Source organism: Crotalus tigris, unplaced genomic scaffold, assembly GCF_016545835.1.
Source record: "Crotalus tigris isolate CLP2741 ecotype Arizona unplaced genomic scaffold, ASM1654583v1 scf7180000018786.1720131, whole genome shotgun sequence".
Lineage (NCBI taxonomy): Eukaryota > Metazoa > Chordata > Lepidosauria > Squamata > Viperidae > Crotalus > Crotalus tigris.
Window position 1 is genome coordinate 1207732 of NW_024097201.1, and position 20952 is coordinate 1228683.

At 39.2% G+C, this 20952-nt stretch overlaps 1 protein-coding gene across 9 annotated transcripts in view; it reads right to left on the reverse strand.

Annotated features, from left to right (window-relative positions):
- Nucleotides 1-9876: 9876 nt before the first annotated feature.
- Nucleotides 9877-20952, reverse strand: part of KDM4C (lysine demethylase 4C) — a 192047-nt gene continuing 180971 nt past the window's right edge. For all 9 annotated transcript variants that reach the window (XM_039356156.1, XM_039356157.1, XM_039356154.1 and 6 more), the window contains 3 exons: nucleotides 18073-18192; nucleotides 12601-12693; nucleotides 9877-10964 (listed from right to left, as the gene is read on the reverse strand). In XM_039356156.1, coding sequence (XP_039212090.1) covers nucleotides 10788-10964; nucleotides 12601-12693; nucleotides 18073-18192 — 390 coding nt within the window. In that variant the 3' untranslated portion in view covers nucleotides 9877-10787. The remainder of the gene's footprint in view (nucleotides 10965-12600; nucleotides 12694-18072; nucleotides 18193-20952) is intronic.

Consider the following 20952-nt stretch of genomic DNA (forward strand, 5'->3'; position numbering starts at 1 on the left):
CTTCAAGCCATCTTCTCTAATTTGATTTACTCTGAAATAATTCTCCACCCTTGCAACGTAGGAATTCCATCTCTCTGGGTGTGAGACATCAAAATCAGACAAACGACCAATCTTCACCATCATACTATTACTACCTTCATCACTCGCTCCTCTGCAAACTTCTGTTTGGAGAAAAGGTCCTTTAGCCGAGCTCACCCTCCAGCGACGCTATACTGGCAGGCTGGGATGCTGATTCAGATGCCGTCTTCCCTCTTCAGGACTTCCTGGGTAAGTCCTTAAAACTTTTTCTTCAGTTTGCAAAGGATCCCACCCTCATCGCCAATGTTAAGTACTTCATTCGTGTGCGAATGATGAATACACATGGCAAAGTTAAACAGCTCTTTATTCTTCTTACAACAACACCCGAACGAATGGCAAAAGGCACGCAGGCCTCTTTATGTGTCCAGAGACCCGGACAATGGCAAACAAAGTAACAGAGCGTTTTCGTGCCTTGCACATGCGCACAAGGGTGGCGCCACTCAGTCTGGTCCCAGGCAGCTTTTGGAATGCCCGGGACCAATGCAACGTCTCAAGTCTGCTTTTGCAGGCTCAGGACACAACACCTAGGTTTTCACCAAAGCTAACATATGATGTTACAGTATCTGTGAGTTCATAAAAGTCTGCAGAGGTATCTTCAAAAACTTTCCAATCAGTGCAGTCAAAGCAAGCCTATAGTTTTAGCTTTGCCTCCTCAGTCCAAGACTTCACTGATTTAATTGTTGGTTTTGTGGTTTTAAGTCTTCGTGTATAAACAGGTATAAGGTGAATCATACAATGATCAGAGTGTCCCACAGCTGCTCATGATAAAGAATGATAAGCATCTTTTAGTGTTGTGTAGCAATGGTCTAATGTATTCCGGCCTCTAGTGAGATAGTTGATGTGCTGAAATTATTTAGGTAGTTCTTGGCTTAAGTTAGCATTGCTGAAATCACCTAGCACAATGAGGAGTGAATCAGGATGTTTTTCTTCAGCCCACATAATCTGGTCAGCTAGAGTTCTTAATGACCCAATCAAGCAAACCACACCATTTTTACTAAAGCAACAAGGATATGATTTTCTTAAAAAAAGTAAATTGAGGAAAAATCCTAAGCTTTCTGACTAGTAACAGAGCCTTGGCTGTTTCTGCCTTTCTTATAGCATCAGCAGAGAAAACCAATGAAGTGTGTTCATTGTCTATGGAACAATTAAAAGAAATCCCCCATAAACCTTCTGGCTTCCAGCAGCTACTATATTAAAAACAACTTAAATGACACACGATACAAGCAATAATAACTTGCTTAGGGTAAATGAGTATGTTAACTTCTGGAGAGATTTGGTGCTTTTATTGAATCTACTTCTCACCTTCTAGCCAGAGCAAGTTGTATAATAATTGTGTATGACATCAGCAACAGAGCAAGGACAGTTTTATAACCACTTTGAGTCCCTAATAACAGAGGTGTAAAAGGCAGATTTCACTTTGAGTAGAATAGAGTTAAGAGTATCTTTTTACAAATATATCATAAGTGGGCCTTTGGGAAAGCTATAAAAGAAAGTGATGAAGAAGTTGAAAAATAGGAGAAAAGTAAATAAACTATCCAAGACCCCCCCCCCAAATCACAGTTTACTGCAACTTGGAGACCCACTCTATAGACTAGAGGAAGCTTTCTCTGATTCAGGATTTGAAAATACCATTCAAAGTGTGCCCGTGACTCTGAGAACAATCTCTCATTTAACCCAAATGTTAATTTCACTCTCCAGTAAGTGAAAAAAGTTTGCCATTTTCTCTAGGATAGACTTAGGCGTAACTACTATTTTAATTAGCCTTACTTCATATTTATAAGAGAAAAGCTTTTTTTTCTTATTTTAAGTATTTTCCTTTTGCTGTTCTTTCTAAATCCTTCAGGCATTTTCAACACTTACCCACTCATCTTTACCTCACTCCATCCTTAAAAAGGAGAGACCCTTTTTAATCATCATTTCTTTCCCATCATTCCCAAGCCTACTTTAACCAGTCTGACAGATTTTGGCAAGTTTCCCATCTCGGATGCTCTAGATATGAGACAGTTCTCAAGAGGTGTTTCTCCATAGATGTTTCAGTGTGACACAACTGGAAGGCCTCTGTTGAAAGCTTACGGAACTGATCATAACCTTCCTTTTCTGGACATGAGAACGAGTTTCAGGAGATGACAGAATGAGACATCATTACATAGAGATGGTCTATTTCATTTTCAGCAAATGTGGGAGATCTCTTTAGAACAGGGGTCCCCAAACCTGTCCGTGGACTGGTACCAGTCCGCAGCATACCAGCATCTGGTCCATGCAAACAAGCAAAAGCCCATCCATGGAATGCAGACAGCACACAAAACCACACACTCTCCAGTCCGTGGAAAAACCTCTCTTCACAGAACCAGTCCCTGGTGCCCAAAAGGTTGGGGACCTCTATTTTAGAGCATTCTGCTCACTGCAGGGAAATTGCTTCTTATGTGCATAAATAATATAGAGTAACATACAGTATGTAAAGATTCTGCATCCTGGTTCCATTCTATCAATTTTCACCTGGTCTCTTTTGAGCAGAGTTGTGCAAAGTTATAACTTCTATTGGCATTCACTTGAACATAACCGTTCATGCTATGGCTTTGTGATTCTGTCGTTAGATTTCTTGCCTCAGGATTCTTGGATATTTAACCAGGTTTGTCGGATTTCTGTGTGTTTGAGTGACTTAAGCCTTGAGCATTCCAGCTGAGTACTCAGAGACTGATCTTGTTCATTTCAACAGCTAAAGGACTAGATGGAGTTTTGTTCCATAAAAGCTGTGTCAAAATAAAAGGGGTTTAATCTTACCAAGTCCTGCCTTGTTCAAGGCAAAGGGATTTTTCCTGGTGAGTAAGCAGTTGATTAGTATTCACTGAGGCTGGGACAGAACAATTTGCTTTCAAGATCAGCATGGGAAGTTGGAGACTGAGATAGGATTTTGGAGAGTTGCATGCTGCACACAACATCATGTCTCTTATAGGCCTTTCTCTATTGCAACAAAAAACAACGGATATCATGAGGTGAAGATGGATTAGTGAACCCTGTCTTGGTGCTTGTTTTATTGTACTTAGAACTACCTCTTAATTTTCAATGTTATGTTGCAAACTGTTGCTCTTTGTTCAGAGTTCAAAAATTTGATCCAGCAGTCCTGAGATTCCCAGGTATGAAGTAAATATAAGCTATCTGCAGGTGAGGTCTTTCCCAGGAAGTGAATCTCACTCCTCTTCTGTGATTTGAAAGGAAAGGTGGAAAGTTAAGCTACATTTAAATCAAGCCAATTGCAAATACTAGTGTTTTCATTTTCGACCCTTTTAATGGTGCATAAAACAGTTAATTTTTATGGTGAGCTAATTTACATTCTTCAGAAAAGGAGGATATCAGAGCCATTGTAGTAAAGTCATATGAAGGATGAAACATAATCTCTCCCAGCTTTTTCTGTTTTCCCACATCACCACCCTACTTCCTTCTACATAAAGAAGTTTTGTTTCTAACAAGCTGAGATGCAAGATGTCTTTTAAAGCAGGGCAAGAGAGGCCGAAGATTTATCAATAGCAGGAGGAGGTCTGTTGTAGTTGCTGTCACACAGTATTATAAATAGACATTTTCTTTGTGGCCAAAGAAAAGAGCTTTACAATGCATTACAGAAAATAGCTCTCCTAATCATATCACAGTGACATCTTTCACTAACAGATAACAGAAGGGTCTGAAAAGGGTTGTTCAGATGTATCTTTTCAGGGAGGAATGCAAAGAGGTGGTCCCACAGAGCTGCATTCAAAAGTAAGAAATACCTATCTTTTGTTGTTAGCCACTTTCCTGGCTATCTCAGATTTGGCATTGTATAAACTAGGAAGAAGGCAAAAGAAGGCAAAATCAAGATAGATTAATGTGATGTTTTCTTTGCTCTTAACCTGCCAATCTCATATTGATATGGATCCCTGTAATCAATTAACTCTAAACAGATGTATTGCTGGAGAAATATTTGTTATAGAAATGGACTTCCTCCAGCTGTTCATGCAATTCCACTTTACTAAAATCAAATGCAATTAAAAAGAAAGCGAGTGGCTTGTAAGAAATTAGCTGGAGTGTTTAGTTCACTCTGGTGTGTTTCTATCGTGTCTTAAAGTGATCACTCACTTCTGAAACTTTCTGAAATTCTCCTGAAATTATTTCTTCATTGCTAATGGGAAGAATACTATGGTTTATTGGCTTGGAACTCTTAATGCTCAAGGAGTGAGAGGACTCGGATTCAAGCATCTCTCAGTCATAAAGCTTGGCGGTGTGTGTATGTGTGTGTGTGTGTGTGTGTGTGTGTGTGTGTGTTTCCCATTATCATTTAATTTAAACTATTCAATTTGGTTGGAGTATAAAAGGAGTATAGAAAGAAGAATCATGGATGCTGCATGAGCACATTGTGGAAAACAAGATGCAAATGTAATCATCAGTATTTTGTGACAGGAGTGGACTCTGAATAATATCTGTTGGCAGTTCCAACCCAGGGGGATTATGTAATGTGATGTTGGGAAAGATGTGCAAGCCAAGAAGACAAAAGAGAAGATCAGGGGATCTGTGTAATAAAGTATAATAAATGCTAATTGATTGAACAAATGCACTTTTCATGATTGTGACTGGGTAAAGAAAACTGCATTTCACATGGGTGTGGAAAAAATTAGCCTGGATTTGGATCAAACAAGCCTTCAAATACAGGACAAAGCCCTTTGTTAGCCAAGGCTACATTTAATGGATGGCCATATAAAGGGAATATAAAAAAAGGAAGGAGCCAAGGCAGGAGCAATCCATTCCCAGGCCAAACAGAACCAAGGTGTCAACAGGTAATTTCAAGGCCGTGAAGAGCACTGCCAATTTCCCACTCTGGCGGGACATAAAGGCCTAGAATGTAACTATCTCCTTTCTTTCTTGGTTCTGTTTCTGGTACTCTAGAGGACAAATCTGCATATATATGGCTTTATTCTATCATGCGATAAAGCAACTGATGGTTTGTCTTTTCTGTCAGTTGAGGGGTAAACTAGTGAAATTGTATGTGGGAATGACCTTGGGAGACAGGTGGAAGAGCCACAGACTAGACAATGGTCAGACAAGTGGTAGCTGAGCCTACAGAAGGAATGTGGTATGGCAAATGTCTCAAAAGATGTCCCCCCCTCCTAGTTTCTTAGGACATAAAGGCAGGGGTGGGGTGGGAAGAGATGTACTTCCAGACTTGCAAGTTTCTGATAATTATCTTTTTAATATAAATGCAAGTTAGAGCAGGCAATTCTGGATGTCCTTCGTGTCTGGACCATCACACAAGGCTGACAGCTAGTTTCAGAATATAGTGGGGTTTTTTTTTTGCTTGTTTATGCTATGCTGGAAGCTACAGTGTAAACACAGTAAAAAATAAATAAAAGGAATAAACTTGATAATTGAATTCTCCAAACAATTCTCTGAAATAACAGCAACCAGCTATAATTAATTTCCAAATGATTCCTAGGAGAAGCCACGTTCTCATTTACTTCCAAAAGGTGATAAGGGTGGGAACTGTCATTGCTTCAAGGGGCAAACTATTCCAATGAGCACACCTGCCATTTGGCTTCCTCTCGCCAGACCTTGTGTTAGGAGGGGCCCGTTAGCAGGCATTCCTTGATTAATTGTTTTCCTCAGATGGTCAGAAGCTTTTGAGGAAAGACTCTGATATATCCAGGCCTTGAGTCACATAGGCTTTACATGTATCAACCAGCACTAGTGCTTTGAATTGCATTCAGAATTGTGCTGCTGCGGTAACCAGTGCTGTATAGCAGTGGTGTGATATGGAAATACTGCAACTCCTCATTAAGAATATGATTTTGGGAACACTTGAAGATTCTGGCTAGTCTTCGAGGGCAGCCCCTTGTGGAATGAATTACAGTAATCTAATGACAAAGGCATAAGCAACCATCTTCAGTGCATCTGCTTCCTGTGCAGACTGCAAATAGCTCTCCAGTCAACACTATTCAAAAGATCTGCCATAGTCTCTACCTGCCTTTTGGCCAGGAGTCCAGGAGGACTCCAGATTCAAGGCCAGGTGTTTCTGGAGAAGCAGAAGCCCATCAAGAGGCAAAAATGGAACATTCCTGGAATCAGTCATTCTCTGGTGTTCACATTACATTTTTGCATGCTTAAAAAGTGGATAACTTGCTGCCAATATTTAGCAATTATGGATGTGAAAGCTCGTGCAGAAAGAGGCTGAGACCTCAGGTGGCCTATCCCCAATTTAAAGTCCTGCTTGCATATTGAAACCTCAGTAAATTATATTACCGTTGACATATGAGGGGGGAGAAAAAAGGTAGTCTCCTTTTTTAAGGTATAGGGATCATGGAATAATTCATAACATCATGTGTGGATGTGTTAATCTGTATAAGCAAGACAAATAGACAACTAGCCTATACTTTCTCTTTTCTTCCATCATCTTAATGGGGAGCAAGCTAGGACAGAGGCAGCCGTGCAGCCTATCAGATTTCCTGCCTCCTTCTATTCCTTGATGCCATGAGCAGTCTCTGAAGCAACTGCCTCAGGAAATGTCTCATTAGCTAAAATGCATTGTGTACTCTACATTTCCTATTATATTCAATTGTCCAGAGCCATCAGTGTCATATTATATTAAGGCCCTCACCTGCAGGATAGCTGAGGGAGACTTTTGGAATCAAGCCTTAAAAAAATAAAGCCTGTAAGTCTATGCATGGGATGTGTCTAGGGGAAATGTGGGTATCAGTATAGAAAATTAATTATTGTAAAATAATACTCCAGCGTCACAGATGAAACTTCTAAAGGTAATTTGCTATATTTCATGCTTGAAATTAGGTAAAAACAGAGAAAATTAAAAATCAGAGCAGAATCACTGCCCATATTTTTCAAAAACGGAGAATGTTGTAGGCCAAGTAAAGCACAATATTTTAAGGAAACTTAAAAGTTTCTTATGAATGGAATGCATTGGTCGTTCTTGGAAAATTAGGATTCTGCGAAATGACATAGTTGCACATACGCGGCTGAAGTAATGCTGTGTGTGTGTGTGTGTGTGTTTATTTGTAATGGATATTCAGATTAGTCCAGCAATCTGCATTGCAATAAAATTTATCAGTAGGCCTGTTCTTTAAAGCAATACATTTATTTATTTATAGCCCAATTTTACTATGTTTATAAATTACTCAGGGCAGCTAACATTCCTAATACTCCTTCCTCTTCCTATTTTCTCCAAAACAATGAAATGAGTTGGGCTGAAAGTGAGTGACTGGCCCAAAGTCACCTATCTGGTTTTCATGCTAAAGGCAGGACTAGAACTCACAGCTCCTGGCTTCTAGCCTGGCGCCTACAAGCCACTAGGGCTTGGCACGCATGCCAAAGGCGGCACTCAGAGCCCTCTCTGTGGACACACGCGCCATTGCCCCAGCACCGCCTCCCCCCACAACCCCCTCACCAGCAGGCTGCCCGGAGAGGCTCCCCCAGGCGTGGCCCATGGGGAGCAGTGCAGTCAAGCACATGGCAGACGGGCAGCAGGAGCAAGATTCCACCCTCGCACCCCATTACGTGCAGATGATGCTGCAGGGTGTGGGTGGAGGGCGTGGCCATGGCACTGCAAGGCTGCATGGGTGATCTATGGTGAGTAGTCCTGCGGGTGGGTGGAGTGAGGGGTGGAGCGGGGGCAGAGCGGGGGCGGGCTGGTTTTTGGGCATTCGGTCTCTAAAAGGTTCGCCATCACTGCACTAGGGCAAACTGATTCTGTCATATCAATTCTAGTAGTAGATATCCCTAACTAGATTTGCCATATCTTACAGCTAGAATATTTTGCATGAAAAGCATATAATGAATCTTTACTGGCAGTACTTTATGTAATATTTACATTTACAGTACCATATTAAGTGGGCTAAAAACAAAGATTTTAGTTGTCTTGAAGATTGCCTATCAAGATTGAGTAACTGAAGACATTGAGACCTCTTGATGATTTTATTCCTGAATGGGTAATATTCCCCCAGATTGACTTGATACACATTTGGGTGGTCCTCCTAAACCCATGATACTTTCTTGAAGAGCAGATGGCAGCTGTGGCTTGTAGGGTCTTGGTGCACATCTGTCATATGTGCCAACTGTTCCCATTCCTAGATTCCCTACTTAGAGTCAACCATACTTTGGCACCTTTCATCTGGCTTACTACAGATTTTACATATACTGCCCTTGAAGATCATTTGGAAGCTACGGCAGATCCATAATGCAGCAGCACAGTCATATAGTCCTCAACTTACGATCACAAGTGACCCAAACATTTCTGTTGCTAACCAAAACAGTTTTTAAGTGAGTTTTGTCCCATTTTATAACCTTTCTTGACACAGTAAGTGAACCACTGTAGTTGTTAAGTTAGTAACATGGTTGTTAAGTTTCCCATTGACTTTGCTTGTGAGGTTGCAAAAGGTGATCATATGACCCCAGGACACTGCTACTGTCATAAATACATGCCAGTTGACAAGCATCTAAATTTTGATCATGTGACAATGAGGATGCTGCAACAGTTGTAAGTTTGAAAAAAGGACATAAGTCCCCTTTTTCAGTGCTCTTGTAGTTTCAGTCACTAAACAAAAGGTTATAAGTCAAAGACTACTTCTATGGATATATGTTATATGCCCATGTAACTCCTACTTTTCAAGTTCTATTGATTGTCAATGTGCTTTCAGATGCAATTCATCTGAATATGCTGGATATTGCCTTGAAAGCCTTGGATGGCACAAGGCCTTGTTCTTTGTAGGGTTGCCTTTATTCAATTTTCTCTTCCCATCCAATCAAATCCAACAGGATTAGCAGGCCACGGGCCCATCACTTAAGCAATAAGCTCTCATATCATTTTGGAAACGTGTTTTCTCTGTGCTGCACCTGCCCTATCGAGTAGTATATCTGGATAATTACATCCCCTGCTTGCCTTTCATAAGGCTTTGAAGACCTTTTTCTCCCTAAACATTTCTGAATCCATCTGACTTGATTGGTTTGATTGCTGAATTTACCTCTGCAGAATCTGCTGGATAGACTATATATATATATATATAGTCGGGTCTTTTCCCGTGTAAGATTGAGAGTATCTTGGCGACGTTATATATATCAAGGCATGGTCATAATTACATGGTTGAAGTCCCATGCTTTGTAAATCCATGTGATGTTGACACATATACAAAAGGGGAAGGGCTTTCATCAGGTGGTCATGACTGTCTACTCTTTTGACTCCCTCACCCCTACCTCCACCTGGCATTCCTGTCTACATAACAAAGTTTAATCTGATTTACAGATTTCACTGAGAGATGCCGCCAGAATTCAGTATCCTTGAACATCCTGGAGAATTTTCAATTTACTGTACTTAATAACCCATTTGAATTGGTTAATCTAAATAATGTATAGTTAATTCAGTAATTGCTAAATTCTCTCTAATTAGGAGGAACGTGGCTTCTTTGGTCCACATATAAGAAGATGGTTACAGGATATATATGGAAAGAATTAGGACTGAAAAACTGGTTAAAACAATTTTAAAACTTATTGCATAATAATAAGGACAAGAAACTGTTCTTTTCTGCTACTGCAACATTAGCAAAATGGTATCTTGGCAGAGCCATTTGGGATGGTGAACTCTTGGAATTTTGTCATGTTGAATTTTGCTGATAAAATTATTTCTGTCTCTTCTGATTGTTTACTTCATACTGGGAGTAAACAAATTTGTAAGGGTAACTAGGCTGTCTAGTAATTATATAAGTTATTTGGAAAGATATAAAGACCAGCAACATTTTGATTGCTCTCTAGAAGTTATAGAACACATATTGCAACTCTAATAAGCAAAGAGATCATTTATTTATTTCAAACACTATTACATTTGCAGACTATTATTTATAAAGGGAAGACAAAATTATTTTTCTATATTACATTAATTCGAAACTGGCCTGCTAAGCAAAGATATGTAAACTGTAATTTTATAAACACAATGAGGCATTTATTGTACAAATTGCTGTCTCTTTCCCCAAGAATATCTTGAAAAAAAGTTTAAAAATAGATGCCAAAAATATCCCCCTTTAAATATACATGCCCATTCCATTCCTAAAGATATCCTTCATTAAAAACACCTGTCTTTTATTAATACCACCTCCCAAATCCCATGTTAACTGAAACCTAGCCAAAGAGTACTACTAGTAGTACTGTAAGTAGTAGTACCATAAGTAGTTAAAGGCATAAATAGTGTGAAAAGCCCTGTGCAAAGTGATGATAGCACAGTACTTACAGATCGTAATGCTCTTTATACTTGCATTTGTTTTAGCGAACGCTGTAGGAAGCTAAAACTGATGGAAGTTGTACAAATCATTTGGGGATGAAGATTCTTATCTAGATAGGTAATTTTTACGTATCAAGGAATTGAGGCAAAGCACTTACTGATGGCAGCTCTTACTCCTGCTAGTCAACAGGGCTCCTTTTCCAAAACTGATGTTGATCAACGCAAATTGATTCAATCGTTAAATAAAGTAAACCCACACTGGAGCCCTAGATCAAGACATTTCAAAGGATTCCAAATACTTTGGAGAAAACTTCTCAATATACATTTATTTAATGCATTTGATCACTAGGTAGACACCTGAATGAGAGAACATATCTTCAAACATTTTACATTTGTTTTTCTTTGCCCAGCAGGAAGTAAGTTCAGGCTCTTCATACCCCAAGGGAAAATGAACTTGAATCCTTTCCTTTTTTTATAGTCCTTTCTGGCACTTCTTTTGGAATGAGGCTTTCAGGAAACTGCGGTAGCCGGGGTCATCCACGTACTCATTCTTAAATCTGGAGCTCAATACCCGCTGCCTTTTCTTTTGCCCTTGGATAATACTGGCACCATAGAACGTATCTTCAAACCTCATATCAGAAGCTGTAGACTAAAAACAGAGATTGAGGCTGTATTTCATCTTTAGAAAGCCCCTCCTGACAGTTTTTTTTCCTGCCTTCGTATAAAATATAAATCCTATATACCTCTTAAAGGGTAAAACCTTTCACATTTAATGGCCACACTCTATCTTCACCCCAATGTTAGAGATATTCTACGGAGTCAGTCATTATATGACACAGTCTAGGTCAGATATTGCAGATTTTTATATGCCGAAGGTATTTTTATCTAGAACAAATATGGAATATGAAGTGCTAACTGTATTTTATCCTAAGGTCTTCTGATGAACAGTTCTTGGATTCTTTTTACACTCACACATATACACAACATACACCTTCCTTCCTTCCTTCCTTCCTTCCTTCCTTCCTTCCTTCCTTCCTTCCTTCCTTCCTTCCTTCTCTGCTCAAAAGTTATCTTTCCTATACCGGAAATATATTAGTTTCTTAGTTGTTAAAGCACGTAGATTAGAAATATCACCAATTAATGTAATTCCTATTTGATATCTTTCTTTCTGGGAATCTGCTCTCACGATTCGACTGTACACATGAATAAAAAGCTTTATCAGAGTCTTCTGTTGCTTTGAAAATATTGTTGCTATATAGGAAATTATCTACTTTTATTATTATGAATATCTATGTAAGGTATGGATTTGCCTAAAAATCTACTAGATATGTGCTTGCACAAAAATGTCACCATATTTTGTTCCTAAAAGAATACTTTGCCTGCTGTAACCTTCCCCTTTGCCTTCCCTAAACATTGCTTTGCAGCAGAGATGGAATACAATTCAGCTCTAGAAATGGATGAGAAGTTGTTTTGACAAATATAAGCAATCTACAAATTTGATCAATCCATCCGCACCATGTTACAGAAAAATGATTGTAAAACCTGCATATTCATGTACCTTCTACTTTATACAAATACATATTTACACACATTTTCATGCCAAATTCATAAACTGATACAGAAACAACTTGGCAACAAATATGTTGTTGGTAAAATGCATTGTTGAGAAAAGCAATCAAGCCAGTATGCCTACCCTTAGCCCTAGTTCAATGTATTGGAGGAGAACCAGAAAGTTGGAGACGGTTGGACTATTGTTTTACAACAGGTGTAGGTAAGAAAAGACAGTTTATAACTGAGAGTTTAGCTGCAATTATATAAATTGGGGTTAGCTTTAATAAGAAGTATTGTATGGCAAGTTTGTTTGTGATACAGAAGTGCCAACTTCCTTTTATTATTGTTTGCTTGTATATATTTCTAAGTACAGTAAATATCAGTAAGATGCTAAACACTAAATGCTTGCATGGTCAAGGGAAACTAAACTATATATTTGTACAAGACCTCAGGAACCTTGAGGCACATAATTTTATAGTATAAATAAGCAATAATAATTTCCACCATCACATTCTTTTGGATTATTTTCCTCCTCCTTGCCTCAATGTGATAGGGAACATATATTTATAAACTGATGTTAATTTTGATCTCTAACACTCGCAGACATTTAGGCAATGATATATAAGTACTGACTCTTTATAAACGTTTCTTAACATTATAATGTATGTCAAAGGTTTGCTTTGTGAAATTTTGTCCAGATTTGTAGCTCTAACACTTTCTTTGCCAATACTTACAAAACGGGCTCTCACTCTTTTGGGTAACTCTTCGTCAAGAGTGTAAAGCTCTTCTCTTTTTGTTGCTATCTGAGAGCCATCTTCAAATTCTACCTGATAAAATAAATGAATTAATCAAATAATTATTAACTGTTATTTTCATGTGGCAGTATAACTAACTAAATATTTCACCTGTTTGTATGTATGGTAATATCCCCATGATGAAACAATCATGTAAAAAAAAATACTATAAATGCTATAAAGGAAAGGAAATGTCAAGACATTAAAATTAAAGGCTTTTTAAAAAGTGCGATAAGCAGTTAAGAAAAAGTGATAACATATTTTATTATTTCTAAATTGTGCCCAAATGCTGAATGATTTTGTAAGCCCCATCTAAAAGATTTATTTAATTATCTCCATAATTTATCTGGTCACATCTTTTCACTTTTTCGGGCAACACAAATGCCACAACAACAAGAGTTGAAAGCAATATAAAAGGAAGGAAAATTTCTCTTTTTACTATCTCCTACAGCCCTTTTGAAGAGGCCAACACTGGACCCCTGTATACTGGACAGTTATCATTTTATCTCCAACTTCTCCTTTGTGAAGAAAGTTGATGAGAATGTGGTTGGACGCTAGTTGCTGAAAATCTTGGACAAAATGGATTATCTGGATCGGGTTTAGTTTCAGGCCAGGGAAATAGCAGAGAGACAACACTGATTATGCTGGACTGTAACCTGTAGCAGAGTCAGGATGGAGGTGGTGCATCCATCCTTGTGCTCTTGACCTCTCAACAGCTTTTGTTACTGACAACCATGGTATCCTTCTGGACCAACTGTGGGTAGGAAACACTTTGATGCAGTGGCTCATGTCCTTCCTCAGTGGTCAGTTCCTGTCGGTGTTGACAGATGAGGAAAGGTAGCATTCATGGCTTCTCACTCGAGGGATGCCTCAGGCACTACTTTCTTTTAGCATCTACATCAGTAAAGGCGAACCTTTTAGAGCAGTGGTTCTCAACCTTTTTAATGCCGCGACCCCCAACCGGTCGTAAGTCGAGGACTACTCAACCGGTCGTAAGTCGAGGACTACTCAACTGGTGCAGCACCGTTTGCAGAATGGGACTTTTGGCGGGCTCAGCAGGGCAGAGACAGCCTGGACAATTCCTATTGGCTTTGAAAAGCCAATAGAATTAGACTCTATTCAAGAGAGTCTATTCTATTGGCTTTCAAAAGCCAATAGAATAAAAGGGAATAGCACAGCTAAGGAAAAGGGGGAAAAAATGGCGGACTGCATTGTTAGGCGACCCCCATGAAATGGTCGTTTGACCCCAAATGGGGTCCCGACCCACAGGTTGAGAACCACTGTTTTAGAGACCAAGTGCCCAAACTGCAATCCAAAACCCACATTTATTGCTGGTGCCAGATGGGCATGGTCCACTGGGTGGGTGTGGGTGTGGTGGTCATGACAGACTGGGTGGGTGTGGCCAAGGTGGGCGTGGTCAACTCTATGTTGCTCGTGGGGAGGGATGCCTGTGGGGGCCAGGCAGGGTTGGGGGAGATCCAGGGGGTCTCTGGCAGGTGGAGCAGTGGGCAGGAGGCTCATCCTGTGGGGTGAGGCGAGGCGAGGCAGGGCAGGGGTGCCATTGTCACAAGGCAAGGTCAGGCAGGGGCCAGGGCGGCCACTGCCTGACACCATATGTCCCCGCACACAGAGGCCAGTGAGTGCATGGGGGCTGACAGTGTCCATCAGCAGTCACAGCCTGCTAGCCCCTCGACCAGTGCACTCTGGGGTTCTGCAGCCTGCCGCCAGCAGTTCAGAGAAGCTGCCTCTGAGCTGGATGGCCGGCCGACAGCTGAGGAGGTGATGCAGTGGATTGTGCCTGGGAAAAGGAGAGCATGTGAGGCCAGGAGGAGGGACAGGGAGGAGGGAAACCTGCCATCCGGTCACATGGGACCTCGGCAAGTTAGCGGGCAACTGGTTGAAGAGGGACTGTTGCTATCTCTGGGGCACGGAAACACGTGCCCACAGAGAGGGCTCTGAGTGCCGCCTCTGACACTTGTTTGCCACCACTGATCTACATGAAACTGCTCTAATCATCTGCTAGTTTGGGGTTCACCATAGGTAGATGTAAAGAGTAAGGAAGGTAGCCTTGACTAGAGTAGTCCAACCATATAATTATTGAGCCCCCAAAATGAGATAAAGATGCTAGACAACATATGAACAATGACTTTATAAAACATTCAAATGGAAAATTTACTTAGCCTCTGTCCTGCTTGTTTGTGCTTTTTTAGTTTATGAATGAAAGCACATACATTTATAAAAGTTGGGAGGGAAGGATTTCCCGACTTTAGATTGCCAAAGCCAAAAACTGGGAACATCTCTGAAACAAACAGCTGATAAAAGGGGAAGTTTTAGTGAAGTGTTTTATCAAAGATAAGACTGTCGCTATAGGACTTTTCTTTAAGCTTATTAAAAGAGTCAGAATCTCAGCTCTTCCATTTTGTGAAAGCTCTCAAGCCTAGAGTAAGGATCTCTTGTGATTCTAAGAAAGAATGTAATTCTGGAATACTTTCCAAGTGCCTTGAGTATGGTTTATTTCTAGCCAGAATGAATGAATATGTCCAAGTTGGCATGTCTATTCAGGTTTACAGCAAGAATAATATACAATGTTGAGTCAATTAGTGGATAACTAGAGGTTGGGCTAAGAGCAAAACACACACAGGAGATGTCTAGTCTGTCAGACCTCCCTACTAGAGTGGGCAGAAAACATGTAAAAAGACGTTTCTCTTCACCACATAACATCTGACCCAAGGGCTTGGATCTCTATTCCAAAAAGATATTTGACCTAAATGCAGAAGCAGTGACTGGTAGTAGAGAATCTTCTTAGCACAACATCTTTAAATCCTGAGTAGTGGGGCTAGCAGTTATCTGCATAAGAAAACATATCTTAGCTGGCTGTACTTTGCACATGGAAGTTTTCCATCACAAATGGCAAAGCACACAAACAGTTATGCAGCATATTAAAACAGCTTGGTGCATTTTCCTCCAATTTTCCAAGCGATAAGCATTAATCTTTCTGTTTTCAAGGTTATGGAAGACTTATGTCAAAAGGAAGGAGGTATGAGTGACACTAAAGGAAATTCCAGTTAACAGAATCTGATGGAACATCTTTAAAATAGTCTGTTGAGAAGATGAAAAGCTTTATCATGCCTAGGTTTAGATCTAATCCAGTATGAACCTCTTTAGCTGAAAATGAAAAAGGGAATGTAGCTAGGTGTAGGGAATGCTAAATTGCTTGGCTGCTGCTGATGCATTAGTTGTACCTTCCCAAAGTTCTAAATTATTTGATACCATTTTTTAATAAACAGATGTGGTAATTTGTACCTCTACAATTATTTTGTATTCTTAGCCAAATTCATTTTTTAAAAAAGTTCAAAGATCCTATTAAATTAATTATATTTTATTAAAAAAATTCAGATACAAAAAAATTCTACAGGAAAATGTTAAATCCTATTCAAATTTACCTAAAGCATATATGAGAAGAATTATTAAAATTGTATTGACTAGCTCTGCTCCTAACCTCCATGTAATGTTAGCAGCCAACTTAATTTTTTTATTATTTATTATTTTATTATTATTGCATTTTGTCCCATCTTATATGCAACACAGTACACATAAGGAACTTCCATCCACACAACAACCTGAAGAAATGCAGCAAGCTGAGAAAAAGTGATTGTCATAAAATAAGCTTGGCAGTCAAGTCAGTTTTGAACCTGGTTCTCCTCAACTGAAGCTCAATTTTGTAGGGTGTATACCAGGGGTAGTCAACCTTGGCTACTCCAAGAATTCCTGAGCCAGCTGGTTCAGGAATTCTTGGAGTTGAAGTCCACGAGTCATAAAAGAACCAAGGTTGATTACCGCTGGTGTATACACTAGACTCCTGGTGACCACATTGACTAGTGAATGCACTTTTCTACACAAAAAATTCAGAAGTGGTTTGCCATTGCTTTCTTTCTAGGGCTGAGAGAAAGTAACTGGCCCAAGGCCACCCAGCTGTAAAAGTCTCCAACTTTCTAGCCTTGTAGGTGAACTAAAGTGGGTCTCTGGTAAATTACAATGTAATTCATTATATTCCCTCTGATTTCAGAGAAAATTATTAGATGGGCCTGTAATTTTTGGGAGTTATTTCAGAGTTGTTAGAAGTTGTTAGTAAACAACTCAGTTCTGAAAACTTAACATTAGCCATAATGGACGAATCAGAAGCAAGTACTAATCTGGAGGAAGTCATCTTGGTATACATTTTCAACCTTTCCATTAAGGTTTCAGTCATACATGTGCCACTGCTGCTACTTGAAAATAAATTGGAAAATAACCCCCAATTGTTGAGTTCTAATAACAAGCAACAGTTATTCAGCTTGGTTTAATGTAGAGAATGTTAATATATTCCCAATGAGTCCAAATCTGAATTAGGATTTATTTGCAACTATAAATCATCAAGTTTGTCAATCACTGTCCATATTAATTGATATCAGCCTCAAGAGATTTACACACATAATAACATAAAACCACTAACACAATATTGTATCAGTTACATTTGCTATTTAGCTCTATTTGTTTTTGTTGTATTAGAACATAATTAATTAGTGGTTTAATTGGAATTTCTGCAAAGTATTTGATTAGTATACAGAAATTTAGTCACTGTCATAAGCTCACACATGCCAAAAGATCATATTAGAAAATGAAAATGAGCTGACATTTGGGCTTGTACTTTTTCCTACAGAATTTAACTCTCCACATTTCTGAAAGTCATGGCACTAATGTTTGTTAAATATATTCTTTTTAATCCTATAGTATCTAGAATCTACATGTTTTGAAAAATTACTTATAGGGGTTGCATAGATGTTTAAATAAGCCTTTCTTCAATATTTAACACTAAAATGCTGGCTGTAATAAGATTGTTATTACATAAATACAAAAATATAATTATACTAGTAGCAGTGTATATTATACACCGTGTGTTGACTTTATAGCTGAATTCCATAACACTAACACACGGACAAAGTGATGAAAATTTAACAGAAATGGACAGGAGTTAGACAAAACTCCTCTGAATCTGCTTTAGAATTTTGGGCTGAATATCTGAATATTATATATTAGACTAAATTTCTATAACTTATTGATAAATATTTTCACATGAAGACTATCTTTCCTACCACTCTAAGCAAGGAACTGTGCTACTTTAAACAGATATGAAGCTAGAAAATTCTTGCCATTGGACAGGAATATACAGAATTGCAAGTTTGGAATAACATCATAGTACAGCATACTATTTCATAGAAGCAAAAGTTATGGGGCCATCTAGTTCAATCTGCTGCTCAGTAATTGGTTCTGGCTCCTTTCTTCAGAGCGACAAAAACAAGATTAACAAAAATAGTTGCTACTATTAGATAATCCTAAACATATGAATATCTTGAAATAATAAATGAAACTTACATTGTACATATATGCTACATTGGTTCCAAGATATTTTGCACCATAAAGTTTTCCATCTGACCATTTCACTTGAACAACCTCTCCCTCTGCAGGTGGGCCAAGCTTCAGGCAGTCTCTGCTCTATTTGAACAGAAAAAAAAACATGTTCGGTCAATAACTTAAAGGATAACTTGTGAAAAACACAGGAAATGAGAAATGAGAAACACAGAAATGAGAAGAGATTCTTGTTTTTATCATGGTCTTACACTCTTCTCTTCCTCTCTGAAAAAAAATGTCTGCTCTAAACAGCATATATGAAAAGTCTAAAGAGCACACACATATTATGTGATTATGTGTGAAAATGTAAGCAAATGCATAGATATTGTCATAGAAAGACTTGTCATGCACCATAGAACACAAGGGAAGGGAATATGTCTACAGAGAAGATTTCTTCTTAAAGCTAACAAAATGTACTTACTCAGAATCTACAAAAGAAGGTAGCATTGTTTCAGTTTGTGAAATATTTATACTCCCTATTATTTATCATCCATCCATCCATCCATTCACCCACCCACCCACCCACCCACCTACCTACCTACCTACCTACCTACCTACCTACCTACCTACCTACCTACCTATCTATCTATCTATCTATCTATCTATCTATCTATCTATCTATCTATCTATCTATCTCTCAAATATATATAGCTGCCCATACAAATAAAGTGGCCTCAGGTAAAAACATCGAATATAAAAAATATAAAACCCACATTAAAAGATATTATAAATATGCAAACTCTAGACAAAGAGAATAAAAAATGACTACCTCAGCAATAGAGCCACCTAAGCTCTGGGAGCACTAGGCCTAATAACATAACCTGGTCTTGAGGGTCTTCAGAATGTCAAAAGGGATAGAGCCAATTTAATCTCAGGGGAGGAGAGAAGAGAATGTTCCATAAGATGGGACTTATCAAATGTAGGTCCCTAGCTGAAGGTACTCACAGCATATCTTCGCTGCCGGATATTATTATTATTATTATTACTATCGATCATCGCACAGTCAGCCAGATGTTCAGACTGGATTTGGCATTTTGTCTACCTATCGAGTCCTTACCCAGGACCTGGGATAGGCAGAGGTGGATGTTTGATGGTATTACAGATATCGTCGCAGGATGGAAGCAGTTCCTAATAAGGCTGCCTTTTGCAATTGACTAATAGCGAATTTGTCAATGCCAATGGTGTTCAAGTGGTGCTCCAGTTGTTTTGGGATTGCACCCAAGGAGCCTATGACTATTGGTACTACCCTTGCTTGCTTTTGCCACAGTCTTTCTATTTCTATTTGTAGGTCTTTGTATTTTGTTATCTTCTCCAGTTCTTTCTCTTCTATTCTGCTATCTCCAGGCACTGCCACATCCACTATCCAGACTTTTTTGTCTTTCTTATCGACAATTGTTAAGTCTGGGGTGTTATGTTGCAGGTGCTTGTCTGTTTGAATTCTGAAGTCCCAGAGCAGTTTAATTTTATCATTTTCTATGACTTTCTCTATTTTATGATCCCACCAGTTTTTGCTTACAGGCAAATGATATTTTTTGCAGATCTTCCAATGCACCATTGTTGCTACTTTGTCATGCCGCTGCTTGTAATCAGTTTGTGCAATCTTCTTGCAACAGCTTACCAAGTGGTCCACTGTTTCTTCAGCTTCTTTGCATAGGCGGCACTTACTGTCTGTTGCTGTCTTCTCAATTTTGACTTTGTATGCATTTGTCCTTAAGGCTTGGTCTTGTGCAGCCAGAATTAGTCCCTCGGTCTCTTTCTTCAATTTTCCTGCTCTTAGCCATTGCCAGGTTTTATTGTTATCTGCTTTCCCAGCTATTTTTTTCATGTATTGGCCATGTAGTGCTTTGTCTTCCCATGCCTCTATTCTGTTCTTCATTTGGTCTTTCTTGAAGGCCAGTTTGGTCTCTCCAGTAGTTAGTAAGCCTTCCTGATATACTAATTTCAGTGCATCTTCATCATTGTTCTTCAGATATTCTTCCAAAACCATTTTTTCTTCTTCAACCATCTGATGTACTTGTAGCATTATTATTATTATTATTATTATTATTATTGTAGTAGTAGTAGTAATGATGATGATGATGATGATGATGATGATGATGATGATAATGATGATGATGAAATTGGAAGGAACCTTGGAGGTCATCTAATCCAACCCCCTGCTCAAGCAGGAAACCTTATACCATTTCAGACAAATGGCTGTCCAGTCTCTTCTTAAAAACTTCCAGTGTTGGAGCATTCACCGCTTCTGAAGGCAGGTTGTTCCACTGGTTAATTGTTCTCACTGTCAGGAAGTTTCTCCTTAGTTCTAGGTTGCTTCTCTCCTTGCTTAGTTTCTACTCGTTGCTTCTTGTCCTGCCTTCAGGCACTTTAGAAAATAGCTTGACTCCCTCTTCTTTGTGGCAGCCCCTGAGATATTGGAACACTGCTATCATGTCCCCCCTCGTCCTTCTCTTCATTAAATTAGACATACCAAATTAACAGCAACCGTTCCTTATATGTTTTAGCCTCCAGTCCCCTGATCATTTTTGTTGCTCTTCTCTGTACTCTTTCTAGAGTCTCAACATCTTTTTTACATCGTGGTGAGCAAAACTGGATGCAGTATTCCAAGTGTGACCTTACCAAGGCATTGTAAAGTGGTATTTAATGAGGCAGGTTGATGTGCCTGGGGTGCTGATGTGCCTGTCTAAACTTAGACAGTTTAGAAGTTTCCCAACCTTTCCGGTTTTGCAGACCGGCAAAGGGTAGAGAGGGGATGGTTCTGTGCGAGTGGCTAGCAAGCGCACATGCGCAGCTCCATTTGCATGAGCATTGTGCATGCACACATGCCCCTGACAGAAATGGAGC